We start from the raw sequence: 15,493 nt of genomic DNA on the forward strand, positions 1-15,493 counted from the left end.
CTGTGTAACAGACACAATGAAACGCATTGGAAAATTGTGGATATTGTAAATATAGTACCTGTTCTGTGACCATTGTATGATATGTATACACACACACACACACACACACACACACACACTTGTGTTTTGCATGAACCTGACTCACATGAGGTTTACTTTGGAGGTTTAATTAAGTTAGCTAATAGGCCACTGCTTTATCTGTACTTCCCCATACCCAACCTCACCTCCATCCTAGTCCATATAGGGTGAGGGAGGAGGTCCCAGATGCGGGTTGCCTCTCTGTAGGACGTCCTCCCTGCATTAACAGGTAGGAGGTCCATTAACCAGCAGGGTCAGAATAGAGGCTATACAGTAGTGGGCCTAAACACATCTAGCCAGCTGTAACTGACGGTATTATCTATCACATTAATTAGAAATGTTGTACATGTTCATTTTAATGCAAGAATAATAAAAGCTATGTTTTAAGAGGTCTGTGTACACCCTATTACACTGTGCAAAGTAACACAGGTCTAACATTCATCAGATACTTATACCATTGTTTAAATTGAAGTGTATATGTTTCATTTCTTTTATTGCACTTGCTCACCCCGCCTGACATGCCGTCAGGATGACATTGTCCCTTTTTTATGCCTTATATTGTTTGTGATCCTGTTGTGCATATACATTAAAATAAAGTCAGTTAAAAATAAAATAAAAATCCAGTAAACATGTTCAATCTTTCAGGAGAAGTCTGGAATGTAAATTTCCACAGCAGAGTTTTCCACCGCTAAAGTTCTATGTGCACAGTGCAGCAGAATCCCACTGAAAATGAGAAGCTGTCTCCAGTTTTGCTAAGAAATCTGAAAATTTGATAGCGAGTACTGCAGCAAACCCCCATAGAAAATCTTCGTGATAAAAAGGTTTGCATTTATCATACTATACCCCTAAACTAAACCAAAAAAAAACAAAAAAAAACACAAACACAGTTGGTACCAACTATATATTTTTCGCTTTAAAATATACATCAGGATTAAAACAGTGCTGTATAACATTTAACAGGTCTTCTCCAGACTTTATAGCACACCTATAGCAGGCAATGGTCATAGGTTTAGCCACAGAAATAAAAGTTTAATATATATGCAACCTACTTCATATCCAGTTCTTAAAATAAGTTTGGGCTTGCATCAACATTCAATTATGATCAATTCACATATATACAGTTTGATATAATTTTTTTTTTTTTTTACAACAGACAAGCAGTATTACAAGTAATAGTTAATTACAACATATCACAAAATCAGGCTAACGTTTGGTTTGTACATAACAAGACTTGAGGCCAGTTGGGTTATCAGCTGGACATGTTCTGGTCAGTACTAACAGTAAATTCTACTGTAGAAGTCATTCAATCAAAACTAAATACCCCAAATTTTTTTTTTCTTTTTTTCCCCAAAAGGTATTCTAAGCAGCATTTGTCCTAAAACGGGCAGAGTGTGAAACTGGCTATTTACTGTGGGAAAAAAAATGCTTACGAGTCATGGAATGCAGGTCTCCCCCAGGCAACACCAGTCCACTGAGCAAAATGTGCTTGCTTCAGCACAGCAGCCTTTCAGATGACTGCTTCATTTAGAGAATCAAATAAAGTTATCATCTGCCAGCTTTGTGGCCAGGCATTGTACTGTTACCTACTTTTTGAATGCAAGACTCTGTGCTGAGGAACTGGTTACTAAAAGGGATGCTAATATATATTTTTCTAAAGAAAAAAAAAAATCAAACATTTCACAACTACTGGTACCCTACTGTATAGAACCTAACAACTGTTTTCCCAGATTATACATAAAATTTCACAGTAGCTTGATACAATGTTAACTAAATACATTGTTAGTCATAAAAATATTTTACTATTTACATGTATACTGTATAAATGTTAATAGTATTCATTTATGTCATTTATGAAGCTACCACTGCATAAAATCACATTGCCCCATGTTTTTGCTGGAGCATCTCTTGGTCACCATACCAAAAAGATACTGCTCAACTGACTGAATTATCTGGGTTACATGTCACATCATAGAGAGACATTTTTGTTCCCATTTTCCTTTATCCTAGTTGAAAATCCTAGCAGCTCAGGACAACTAGTCTGGTCATTAGCTATTTGGTTGCATTTCACCAACAGGTCGTAGTTTATTTGGTCAGTGATCACACTGTCTTGCTTGTAGTCTGGATGATTAGATACAAACTCTCTCATCCATCGGGCAACAGTCATCAATTCTCCTACAAAACAAAAAACATGTCCAGGAAGATGCATCCAGCTTCGAAATCTGCTTTTATATATATGAATAAGTCTCAACATAGAAACTAGTTCCAAACAATGTGTTAATGGATACTGGCAAGCCTTTATTGAAGCAGGTCGATAATTTGCAAAGCATTTTTGCTTCTACCTATAATCTTTAAAGCACAACTGTCACTAAGAATATGCTTGTGAAGCTGCACATACAATGAATAAGGGCTCCACATGCATATTTTCAGCATTCCTTTATAATTAAAATTAGGCTGGTTTAAAACATTTTTGGATAATCCCTCCGGGAGTCAGAGCACTCCTAGAGGTGGAGAACAACTGCCTCTCTGGCTACTTCACTCAGTTGACACGCAAGGCTCGCCTGCCTGTGGCAGCCCTGTGTGGCTCCAGTGCCGGGAATATGCTTGTGAAGCCATAGTGCAAGTGTGCAGCATCAAGCATATTCTTAATGATAGTTGCGCTTTAAAAAGGGAAACTGATAATTTGTACAAGGGAGATAATGGACTCCTATGGGGGTAGGTAAGTAGGGGTAACATGTCCGCACAACTGTACCAACAGGTTACTACAGGATAAACTGATAAGTTTTCCTTTACCATTTTGTGGCTTACGTGATCTAAACCCCCCCAATCCCAATAAAAAGCCAACATTAACCAGGAGCTAAAAACCTTGTGACTGGTTTCACAGAAGTGTATTACAAGTGTATATTTGCATCTAAATTACTGACACCAACCTGGACCTAACCACATTTCTTATGACCCAAACAGACAACTGTTCTGATCATAAGCAGCACAGTCAGTCCCTGACTTATGTAGTGTTAATATGGATACCAAAATACACGTCATCTGAAACCGCCTTTGCACACACATTGCAGATTAGTTGACAGTTTTTGCAACTGTGCCATTCATTTCAGAAATCCATATGCTTGCCATTTTGAAAAGATAACTTGGAAAATGTATGACTCTCAGGGATTTGTACTGTCGAGCCATCAAAAAGGAACACAAAACTGTAAATACTGACAACTAGAGATGAGCGAACTTACAGTAAATTCAATTAGTCACGAACTTCTCGGCTCGGCAGTTGATGACTTATCCTGCATAAATGAGTTCAGCTTTCAGGTGCTCCGGTGGGATGGAAAAGGTGGATACAGTCCTAGGAAAGAGTCTCCTAGGACTGTATCCACCTTTTCCAGCCCACGGGAGCACCTGAAAGCTGAACCCATTTATGCAGGATAAGTCATCAACTGCCGAGCCGAGAAGTTCGTGACGAATCACATTTACTGTAAGTTCGCTCATCTCTACTGACAACCACCATTACAGTACAAGAGAACATTAACTAGGCCAAGTAATTTTCTATGGAACCTTACCAGATGCTCTCTTCTTAATAAGTTTAAGGTAGTTTAGGATGGTGCAGCGAGTGTCTACATCAACTTCCATATTTTCAAGGTATGAGTTAAGAATTGGGAGCAAACCTTGAAAAACACCATCCTGTAATATGTGAAGTAAGAAATTAATGTACTATGTAAAATAGTCATTCCGATGCGATTGCTATTAAACCTTATCAAAACACATTACCTTTCCGTTGATTATTGTATCAATGCTCATCAAAGTGTACTCTTCTGTCTCAGTTTCTGTACCATTAACTGCTGTAAAACAGCCATCAACTGCAGCAATACCAGCTATTAGAAAGGGCACAATTAGAAACAAAATAGATTCAATAATGCTTAAAATGTAAGTGTATAGGTGCACAATTTGTTTTAAGATTAAGCAAGCACACGGAGGTTTGTCCTTAAAGGGGTACTCTGGGGGAACTATACCCCTAGCTCATAGTTTCCTTCTCACCAACCTATTTGTCTTAAGATCACTCATTTGCTATATATAGCAGTTTCTCCCTCTAAGTAGTCACCATCCACTGTCTGTCCAAATCCCTCTCTGAAAGCAGTTTTTGCCCTGCACTAATGAGTCACTAGATGGGCCAAATGGTTCTTATCTGCCGACACAGGTTTCCTTTAATGCTGAGAGCTGGGAGGTATGTGCAGCCTCAGTCAGTCACACACCATCTCTTTGCTCACAGAGCAGGAGGGAGGGGGCTGCTCTCAAAGAGGGAGCTGTGAGGAGCAGGACGACATGACAGCAGGAATGGCTGCTGGGAAATGTAGTATTCATGCTGAAGAGGAGGAAGAGATGGAAAAGAATATAAAGCAGACAAGACAACAGGGACAAAAAGAGCTATGCATATCAGACAGGAAACTTATCCAGGTAGTGTGGCTGCTTTTTTTTTTTAAACCTCTTATTCCCTTGCAGCAGCTCTTCAAATTCTGCTTTCCTTCTTTACATGTACAAACACGAGATTTTTTTTTTAATGCTTACCGTAAAATCTCTCTCGAAGGATCCATTGGGGGACACAGACCATGGGTGTATGCTGCTGTCTCTAGGAGGTATGACACTATGGCACCAAAAAAGTTGGCTCCTCCTAGCAGGATATACCCGCCTCCAGGCCCTGAGCTAATCAGTTTTAGTACCAGAGCAATAGGAGAGGACCGACAGGTCAAGGAAAAAAACACGAACTGTCCGAGAACCAGAAGAAAAAGTATAACAGAAGACACCCTCAGACAGAGAACCAAAGAGAAACCCAAAAGGGCAGAAGCTCTGTCCCCCAATGGATCCTCCGAGAAAGATTTTACAGTAAGCATTAAAAAATTTCCTTCTCTATCGGCTCCATTGGGGGACACAGACCATGGGACATACCAAAGCCGTCCCTTGGGTGGGCAGATAATTAGTCAGGCAGATTGCTGTTCCACTGCCGCCTGCAGCACTTTACGGCCCAGACTAGCATCAGCCGATGCGAAGGTATGAACCCGGTAGAACCTCGAGAAAGTGTGGAAAGGCGACCAGGTAGCCGCCTTGCAAATCTGCGAGGCCGAGGCTTTGTTCTGGAGAGCCCAGGATGCCCCAACAGAACGGGTAGAATAAACCACAATCCTGCAGGGAGGAATCTTCCCCCTACAGTGATAGGCTTCCGAAATGGCGGCCTTGGAAGCAGGTTGTCCCTTACGACGACCTTAGGTAAGGACGAAAAAGGAATCACACTGGCGAAACGAAGAAGTGATTGAGAGGTAGGACCTAACAGCCCGAACCACATCCAGTTTGTGGAGTTAACGCTCCTTAGGATGAGAAGAAGCGGGACAAAAGGACGGAAGGACAATGTCCTCATTGAGATGAAAGGCCGAAACAACCTTAGGCAAAAAGGAAGGATCTGGCCGGAAGACAACCTTGTCTTGATGAAGCACCAGAAACTGAGAAGGGCAGGAGAGAGCTGCCAATTCAGACAGACACTCTCCGAATGGAGGTGATAGCAACAAGAAACGCCACTTTCCAAGAAAGGAGGTGCAGGGACACCTCCCTAAGGGGTTCAAAAGGTTCACCTTTGAGGACAACCAGAACCAGATTCAAGTCCCAAGGGGGGAGAAGGTGACCGATAAGGAGGGGCAGCATGCGCCACGCCTTGAAGGAAGGGCCGGACATGAGAATTAGAAGCCAGAGGACGCTGGAAAAGAATAAATAGGGCCGAAACATGACCCTTAAGGGAACTGAGAGACAACCCCAGTTCCAATCCCGACTGCAAGAAGAAAAGAAGACGGGGGACAGAAAAAGTAACAGGAGACTAGACCTGAGCTCCACACCAACGAAATTAAGACCGCCAGGTACAGTGGTAAATTTTCGCCGAGGAGGGCTTACGAGCCCTGAGCATGGTGCGAATGACTTGGGAAGAGAAACCGTGGGCTCTCAAAACTGTGGTCTCACCCGCACGCCGTCAAATGCAGTGACTAAATTGGGGTGGCAAAGAGGACCCCGAGACAGCATGTCTGGACGAAGTGGAAGGCGCAGCGGAGTGTCGTCCAGGAGCCTGACCACGTCGTTGTACCACGACCTTCTGGGCCAATCTGGAGCTACCAGTATGGCGGGAACGTCCTCCGCTTTGAGCTTCCTCAGAATCCTGGAAAGGAGCAGAAGGGAAGGAAACAGATTGGGCAGAGCAAACCCCCAACCAAGGAATCACTAGGGCGTCCACGGCTAGAGCCAGGGGGTCCCGGGACTTTGCACAGTCTGAAGATCCTTCCAATTGTGTCAGAGACGCGAAGGGGTCCACGTCTGGAAGGCCCCAGAGGTCACAGATCTGCGCGAAGATCTCTGGATGTAGGGACCACTTGCCGGGGACAGCTGAGGAACTCCGCTTCCCAGTTAAGCACACCCGGATTGTGAATCGCCGAAATGGCCGGAACCTTGTTTTCCGCCCAGACGAGAATCTTTGTCACCTCGGCCATGGCTGCCGAGCTGCGAGTTCCGCCTTGCCAATTTATGTACGCTACGGCCGTGATGTTGTCTGACTGGACACGGACAGGGCGGGACTGAAGCAGGAACTACCAATGAAGAAGAATCGCCCTCAGTTCCAAGATGTTTAATCGGAAGAAGGGCTTCCCGGGGAGACCAGAGGCCTTGAACCGTCCAGTCCCTGAACACACCGCCCCAGCCCGACAGACTGACATCAGTTGTAACTACCTGCCAATGGAGGGGAAGAAATGATCTCCCCTGAAGAAGAAGGGGGTAGCGGAGCCACCAGAGCAGAGACTGACTGATCCGACGAGGGAGAGAGATCTGTCCCATCGAGAGAGAATCACAAGTTGAAGGGGCGGTAATGAAACTGGGCAAAGGGTACGGCCTCCATGGCCGCTACCATCCGACCCAAGACTTCCATGCAAATGCAGATGGAAACTGACCTGGGACCGAAGGGAGCGGACTCCTGACAGGAGAGTCAGACATTTTTTCGGCGGAAGGCAGATCCGGGCAGAGGCAGTGTTGAATTGAAGTCCCAAGAAGATCAGAGACTGGGTGGGAGAGGGGACAGACTTGTCCCAGTTGACCATACACCCGAAGCGATCCAGGGTCTGGAGAGTGAGATCCAAATTCTCCAGGGTCTGGACTCTGGTGGGAGCCTTGATGAGAAGGTCGTCCAGGTAAGGGATCACGGAGACTCCTCTCGACCACAAGGGCTATTACTGGAGCAAGGATCTTGGAAAAGACCCAAGGAGCAGTGGCCAGACCAAAGGGGAGGGCTACAAATTGAAAATGCCCCTCCGGAACCGCAAAGCTGAGGTACCGTTGATGGCCGAGAAATATTGGAACATTGAGCTAGGCATCTTTGATGTCCACCGAAGAAAGAAACTCCCCTTGTTCCATGGCTGCCACTACTTAACAGAGAGATTCCATTTGGAAGTGGTGGATGAGAAGATGACGGTTGAGACGCTTGAGGTCCAGGATTGGCTGCAAAGAACCGCCCTTCTTGGGGACCACAAAAAGATTGGAATAGAAACCCCGAAAATGTTCCCCTGGAGGAACGGGGACAATAACTCCTTGGAGAAGCAGGGACTGGAGAGCCTCCCGAAACTGCTTCGCCAGAGAAGGAGACCGGGGGGCCCGGGACTGAAAAAAAAAAAGATCCCCCGGGAGGGAGGCAGATTTGATTTGGTATCCATTGGACACCACGTCCCTGATCAAGAGTCCTGAATGTGTGTGGTCCAGATGTCTCGAAAAAGTAAGACGACCTCCCACCTGAGAAAAATCTGTGGGTGGGTGCATCACTTTATGCGGAAGTGGGTTTGCGGTTGCCCGATTTGGCCGCAAAACGGCAAGAACAATTGGTGTCCGACTTCCAAGACAGGCGCGCCCGGAACGATGGAGTCTTCTTGTCCCGCGAAGGCGCCTGCCCAGACCCCTTATTAGTGCCAAAAGTCTGAAAGGACCGAAAAGGAGGAGGACTTCCTCTGGTAAGTAGAGCAAGCCTTATTTTGACGCAACAAGTAACTCTTCCCCCCGTCACCTCAGATAATCTCGTCAAGGCGCTTGCCAAAAAGAAGGGCACCAGTAAAAGGAAGCTCGGCGAGAGACCTTTTGGAGGCGGCATCCCAAGCCTTAAGCCACATGGAACGGCGGAGGGCCGCTAGGTGACCCACAGCAAAGGCAGCACAACGGGCTGACTGCATGGAAGCTGTGCACACGCTTGTGAGAGCGTGAAGTATGTCGAGAAGAGGAGCGGGGCCCTTTAGAGGTTGGCGCAGGGCAGACCTTTACAAGGCAGATACCACGTCACGGGAGGCCTCAGCCACCGAACGGGAGACTGGAGTCAAGTCAGCCATATACTGGGATAGGGAAGAAACCCAGGCTGGAGGAGCGGCCAAATCCACCGGAACTGAAAGAGCATCCGGGGGTACCAGGCGGTCTGGGGTAGCAGTGGAGCAGGCAGAGCAAGTGGGTTCAGCAGAACCAGGCATTTTGGAATTACAGCTCTTACAGACAAAATAGAAAACTAACACTCCAGTTGTCTGTTTAGAGGGAGGAACAGTTCTGGGTACAGACATAATGAAAAAAAGAACTCACCCGAGTCTGTGTCCCCTGTGGCAGCTGCTGTGAGGAGAACTCCACTCTGTGTAGATAGAGAGGGAGAAACAGGCCAGCCAATAGACAGAGGGGCGTGCCTGGAGCAGGGGCACTGTCCGATTGGTCCCTGCCACCTAAAATAGAGTGCACGGCACTGATTGGAGGACGATTCACGCCTCCAGTAAGCTCCGGCGGCCCTGTGGGCAGAGCTATAGTGCCCCGGCCGCCGAAATGCCGATGAAGAGAAATAGTAATGGCGCCTGCTCCTTGCCCCGAGCGCACATGTCCACCGCATATGCGCCCGCGGGGAAGTGAGCTGGCGAGACATTCGCCGACAGCGTGTGCTGCCGAAGCGAAAGTAAGTCGGTGCTTCATGCGCCCGAACAGTATAAGCGCCGCGGCTGTCAGCCGGATAGTAAGGGCCACGGCTGACAGCCGCATAGTAAAACACACACACACGAGTGCATAAGAATAAAGTGATCCATTCATTCCAAATATGCCACTGCTCGCCCCAGAATAAAAGATAAAGCCCCCTAGCATAGGCCAGCCCATTAGACCCTGAAAGGTGGGCCAAAATCTGAGGGTCGCCAGAGGTTGCAAGGCAGCACCTAAAGGGAGAAAGGAATATATACTCACCTCAGTCAGAAGAACTTCCCTAATGGAGTCGGTGAGGTCTTCAGTCAGCTTTCTGTCACCTGCATCAAGCCGAGCTACCATGTGCGAGCGAGGAGAGCAGAGAAATAGGGGGACCCGGACCCATGAGGTACAACCCCAGGCGCTGACCGTTGGCAAGAGGGGATTAACAGCGCATATACGCAATGTCTGTGCCCCCTCAATTGCAATGGGGAAACAGTGAGCCGCAGTTCCTGAGTCCCCACCTGAAAACATGAAAGAAAAAGGAAAAACTAACACATCCCTAACTAGGAAAATAATAAAACAGAAGACCTGGTCTGGAGAATTCCAGACCATGTCCACCTCCTTTAGACACTAAGCTAAAACTGATTAGCTCAGGGCCTGGAGGCGGGTATATCCTGCTGGGAGGAGCCGACTTTTTTGTTGCCTTAGTGTCATACCTCCTAGAGACAGCAGCATACACCCATGGTCTGTGTCCCCCAATGGAGTAGAGAAAGAACACCTTTTTTAATCAAAATTAGGTAAGTAATTTGCTTTAAAGGGGTACTCCGGTGAAAACTTTTTTTCTTTTAAATCAACTGGCTCCGGAAAGGTAAACAGATTTGTAAATTACTTCTATCAAAAAATCTTAATCCTTCCTGTACTTATTAGCTGCTGAATACTACAAAGGAAATTCTTTTCTTTTTGGAATTCTCTCTGACGACATCACGAGCACAGTGCTCTTTGCTGACGTTATTATAATAAGTCTTTATTTATTGTTGTCCTTAGTGGGATTTGAACCCAAGGCCCCAGCACTGCAAGGCAGCAGTGCTAACCACTAAGCCACCATGCTGCCCTTAGCATACATCTGCTATGCACGGTTGCTAAAATGGACAGAGATGTCAGCAGAGAGCACTGTGCTCGTGATGTCATCAGTGTTCCAAAAAGAAAGGAATTTCCTCTGTAGCATTCAGCAGCTAATAAGTACTGGATGGATTAAGATTTTTTAATAGAAGTATTTACAAATATGTTTAACTTTCTGGCACCAGTTGATTTAAAAGAAAAAAGGTTTTCACCGGCGTACCCCTTCAAGGGCCACTTTGATTTTGTCCACACAGCATCTGGATTTGGAGAGTGACATTACCTCCGACGCCTAGCTGAATCTTGAGACAATAGTACACTTTCCAAAGAGCCATTGTAGGCAGCAGATCTCCTACATTCAACGCCTTATAACTAGGAAAAATTGACCACAACTACAATTAATACCTTTACAAATATCTTTTCTGAAATAAAACATTCCTTCCCGAACAGCATCTCTTTTTTGGGCCATTTTCATGTTTTCATCAACCTGCAGGAAAAGAGATTGTTTAATTATAGCCAGTTTGTTTTGAATATGGTATTGTGCATATTTGCTTCATAAATACCATTTCACACAAACATGTAAAAGACAGATGCACATTAAAACAATTTTTCCAACATGAGGAACAGCTTGTCCAAAATATGACATGGGGGACATGTGACAATTAAAGTGCTGTGTCCTTTTATTTCTATTCTATGCAGCAAAAATTTGTGGAATTACTGAATGTCCTATAGACTTGCATGCTAGCTTTAGGTGCTCAGATCAGAAATGAAAGGTCAACACTTGGAAGCATGCACCTTTTTGAAATGAGAAGTATCCTTTAATGGATGGTCACCTCTTCTGCCACTAGGAGCAGTGTTTTAATATAGAGCATTTAAAACTGGCTAGCCTAATATATTTTCTCCCCCTACATGACTAAGTAAGCTAGAAGACTAACCTGTTGGGGATGAAAGGCATACAAGCACGCCCTTTCATCCCGGTAGTTAAGGACCAAGGGTGTACCGTATGCCCTGAGACCAACCAGTCCGTCCCCCCCTCAATTAACGGTGGCTGTGATTCACTGGTCACTGGTTCTCTGGGCCAATCGGGTCTCTGGTGACCCAATGGCCCCAAAAATAAGGGTGATCAGTGCTGTCCGAGACAGCATCGATCACCCCGAAGGATAGAAGTGAGGTGGCAGGTGTGCCACCCCTCTTATCCGTGCGATTGGTCGGTCAGGAGGAAATTTCAGTTCCCCCGCTCTATCCACCCATGGTATTCCGGGCAGAGCAGGGGAACACTGAGCAGTGGCAGAGGAGGTGGCTTACCCTCGGTAAGTTGCTGGCTGCCTAGCAACATCTGGAAGGCCACAGTTTGGAGACCACTCTGCAGTGGTCTCTAAACGTGGCCCTCCAGATCATGCAAAACTACAACTCCCAGCATACCCAGCCAGCCATTTGCTGCCTGGGATTTGTAGTTTTGAAAGATCTGGATGTTCGTAGTTTGGGGGATCACTGTGCAGTGGTCTCTAAACTGTGGCCCTACAGATCTTACATAACTACAGCCTCCAGCATGCACGGACTGAAACCAGCTGTCTGAGCATGCTAGGAGTTGTAGTTATGAAACAGCTGGAGACACAAAACTACAACTCCCAGCACGCCCGTCTGCTGTGCATGCTGAAGGAACACTTGTGAAACACTGGTTGCAAAACACTGAGTTAGGTAACAAACCCTAACCCAGTGTGCCTCCATCTGTTTCATAACTACAACTCCCAGCCTGCAAGGTCTGTCAATGTATGCTGGGAGTTGTAGTTTTGCAACAGCTGGAGGTTTGCGGAACAGGGCTCAGGAGAGAGCGAGTCATGTACATTCGAGGCCTAAATTGGTGATCTGTACAGGGACGGCTGACAGTTGCAGTGGTTCTGACAAAAGCAAAACCCAACATGTGACCCCATTTTGGAAGCTGCACATGGAACATAAGGGGTGCAGTAAGTCTTAACACCCCACAGGTGTGACAATTTTTCGTTAAAGTTTCAATACAAACTTTTACCACTAAAATGCTGGTTTTACCCCAAATTTTTATTTTCACGAGGGGTACTAGGAGAAAAAGACCCCTAAAAATGTTAACACCACTTCTGAGTACATCCACATGTGGGGTATTTCCTTTAAGTGCTCTGCAGGTGCACTACAGGGCTCAGAAGAGGAGCAAAATTTGCTTTTTTGGAGAGAGAATTTGTTTGGAATAGAAGTCTGAGGCCATGTGTGTTTACAAAGCCCCCATTCTGCCAGAACAGTGGACCCCCCCCCCCCCCCCCCCCCCCCCCCACACACACACATATAAGCCCAATTGGGAAACCATACCCCTAACGGAATGTAACAAGGGGTGCAGTGAGCATTTACACTGCACAGGTGTCTGACAGATCTTTGGAACAGTGGTCTGTGCAAATGAAAAAAATTCTCATTATGGACCACTGTTCAAAAAAAAATCTGTCAGACACCTGTGGGGTGTAAATGCTCACTGCACCTATTGTTACATTCCATGCCAGCAGGAATGTCTGATGGTTATGGTAAGGAAGATCATATTTTCCTACCATAACCATGCGGTATAATTTACATTATAGTTTTATAGTACACGTTAGAGATGAGCGAACTTACAGTAAATTCGATTTGTCACGAACTTCTCGGCTTGGCAGTTGATGGCTTTTCCTGCATAAATTAGTTCAGCTTTAAGGTGCTCCCGTAGGCTGTAAAATGTGGATACAATCCTAGGAGAGTCTTTCCTAGGACTGTATCCACATTTTCCAGCCCACTGGAGCAGCTAAAAGCTGAACTAATTTATGCAGGAAAAGTCATCAACTGCCGAGCCGAGAAGTTCGTGACGAATCGAATTTACTGTAAGTTCGCTCATCTCGAATACACGTCATTATAGACGTGGCAATACCAATTATGTATATGATTTGTGTTTTTGATCTTTTTTGGTGTTAATACAGGGCTTTTATTGGGAAAGGGGCTTTTTTTTTTTTTTTTACACTTCATACTTTTATTGAAGAACTTTTTATTTTTTACAGGTTATACTATGCTGCAATACATTTGTGCTGCAGCACAGTATGACCTGATTAGCTGCACACTGTACAGCCTGTGCGATCCAGCACGTGTCGGATGATTGGACGAATGCATACGTCCTACAGTGGGAAGGGATTAAAGGGGAACTCCGGTGGAAGAAATTTTTTTTTTCCTCAAATAAACTGGCTCCAGAAAGTTAAATTAAATCTGTCACCAGTGTCACCTGCACTAACCTATCAGTACAGACAGATCTTGTAGGTGACACTGATGACAACTGTACTTATCCCGTTTCGTGGCGGGGATCTCCAGTAATCTTCTCAGTTAGTCCAGCTCCAGGCACTGGCCTGGGGCATGGCCAGAGCTTAGCGACATCACCAATGCTGTTCTCTAGCAGCGGGACCCAGCAGAGAGCAGCAACGGTGATGTCACTAAGCTCCGCCCATGCCCCAAGCAGCTGCTCCTCTCTGCTGGGTCTCTCAGCAGCAGTGACAACACTAAGCTCCGCCCTTGCCCCAAGCCGGGTGCTGGACTGAAGATTACCGAGATCCCTGCCACGGAACGGCATCTGCACTACGTGTCAGTACCGACAGGTAAGTGCAGGTGACCGATTTCCTTTAAACAGATTTGTAAATTACTTCTATATAAAAATCTTAACCCTTCAGTACCTAGCTGCTGTATACTACAGATAAATTTGTGCAGTTCTTTCCAGTCTGACAACAGTGCTCTCTGCTGACACCTGTCCATGTCAGGAACTGTCTAGAGCAAGAGGTTTGCCATGGGGATTTGCTTCTAAACTTGACAGTTCCTGACAGAGACAGGTGTCAGAAAAGAGCACTGTTGTCAGACTGGAAAGAACGGCACAAATTTCTCTGTAGCATACTGCAGCTGATACGTAGTGAAAGGGTTAAGATTTTTAATAGAAGTCATTTACAAATCTGTTTAACTTTCTAACATTTGTTTTCCCACTTGTTTCCACTGGAGTCCCTTTTAAACAACTTATACCCTATTGGAAATTAGAGGCCACTCTGCTTCGAGGACATGCAAGAAAGTAGAGTACACCCATCAATTTATGGCTGCATATTTTATTTTCTACCTTTCTCAACATCACATCAGGAAAATGGGTTCTGCTGCACAATAATTAATAAAAAACATTTTAACAATTTATAATATATATTTTATATGAGATTTGATGGACTGGGATAAGGAGTCCAGTACAAGAGGATTAAAGGTCCCTTTTCTACAGAAGACCAGGTTACAATTTTTATTTCCAATACCTCTTCACAAAAAAAGCTAAGAGGTTTTTCAGCCTTTAATTTATCCAATTTATACAAAATGTATGTTTTTAATAACCAACAACAAAATTTCATAGGATGCCTCTACCACCGAGAGGTCTTAATTACTAACCTTTGACAGAGGAATTAGAAAATCCAACTTGTATGAAAGAATCACTCTAGTCAGTAGAACCACAAACACCACATATGCAGAGTTCTCAAAATCTGTTAACTGAACCTAAAAAAAAAAAAAAATATATAAAAAGCTATTTATGTAGCCACATATTACAAGTCTACAGTAACTTATTAGAAGTAATACACTGCATTTTGGGTTACGTGGCATGCTGCAGCTCAGCCTCTACTATTCAAGCTTAACCTCTTGGTGATGCAGGGCATATGCCCTGCATTCCCGATCCTTAAGGACTCAGGGCGTACCTGTGCACCCTGGTCCAGTTTAACAGGTTTAAACCGTTCACTAATGGCAGCCAGGACCTACGGCCAATGCCGGAGACGGCTGATGCCCGGCATAGACCCTATAAATGCTGCGATCAAAGTTGATCACAGCGTCTAAAAGCAAAAGAAACCCGGCTGCTCAGCCGAGCTGATCGGGACTATCGCGACAAAATGTCCCGATCAGCTTACCAGATGACAGGAGGGTCCTCACCTGCCTCTTAGACGTCAGATCAGTGATCTACTGCTCCATGCCTGCAGCAGAGCGACGGTTACATAGCATTGAACAGTGTATGCAATCAGAAGATTGCATGTTTTAGCCCCCCCCCCCCCAAAAAAAAATGTAAGTTCATTAACCCTTCCCCCGCCCCCATTTTTTAAATAAAATAATGCAATGAATAAAAATAATCATATGCGGTACCGCCGCGTGCGTGAATGTCTGAACTATTAAAATATAAAGTTAGCTAAACCACACAGCCGATGGCGTACACGTAAAAATATACCAAAAGTCCAAAATTGTACATTTTTGGTCACTTCATATACCATAAAAATAT

At 45.1% G+C, this 15,493-nt stretch overlaps 1 protein-coding gene across 2 annotated transcripts in view; it reads right to left on the reverse strand.

Moving 5' to 3' along the window:
* Positions 1-964: 964 nt before the first annotated feature.
* GCLC (glutamate-cysteine ligase catalytic subunit) overlaps positions 965-15,493 on the reverse strand; it is a 68,083-nt gene continuing 53,554 nt past the window's right edge. For both annotated transcript variants that reach the window (XM_056565734.1, XM_056565735.1), the window contains exons 12-16: positions 14,623-14,727; positions 10,585-10,666; positions 3,847-3,950; positions 3,639-3,759; positions 965-2,250 (exon numbers count right to left, since the gene is read on the reverse strand). In XM_056565734.1, the coding sequence (XP_056421709.1) occupies positions 2,045-2,250; positions 3,639-3,759; positions 3,847-3,950; positions 10,585-10,666; positions 14,623-14,727 (618 nt within the window). In that variant the 3' untranslated portion in view covers positions 965-2,044. The remainder of the gene's footprint in view (positions 2,251-3,638; positions 3,760-3,846; positions 3,951-10,584; positions 10,667-14,622; positions 14,728-15,493) is intronic.

This window comes from Hyla sarda, chromosome 3 (assembly GCF_029499605.1).
Source record: "Hyla sarda isolate aHylSar1 chromosome 3, aHylSar1.hap1, whole genome shotgun sequence".
NCBI lineage: Eukaryota > Metazoa > Chordata > Amphibia > Anura > Hylidae > Hyla > Hyla sarda.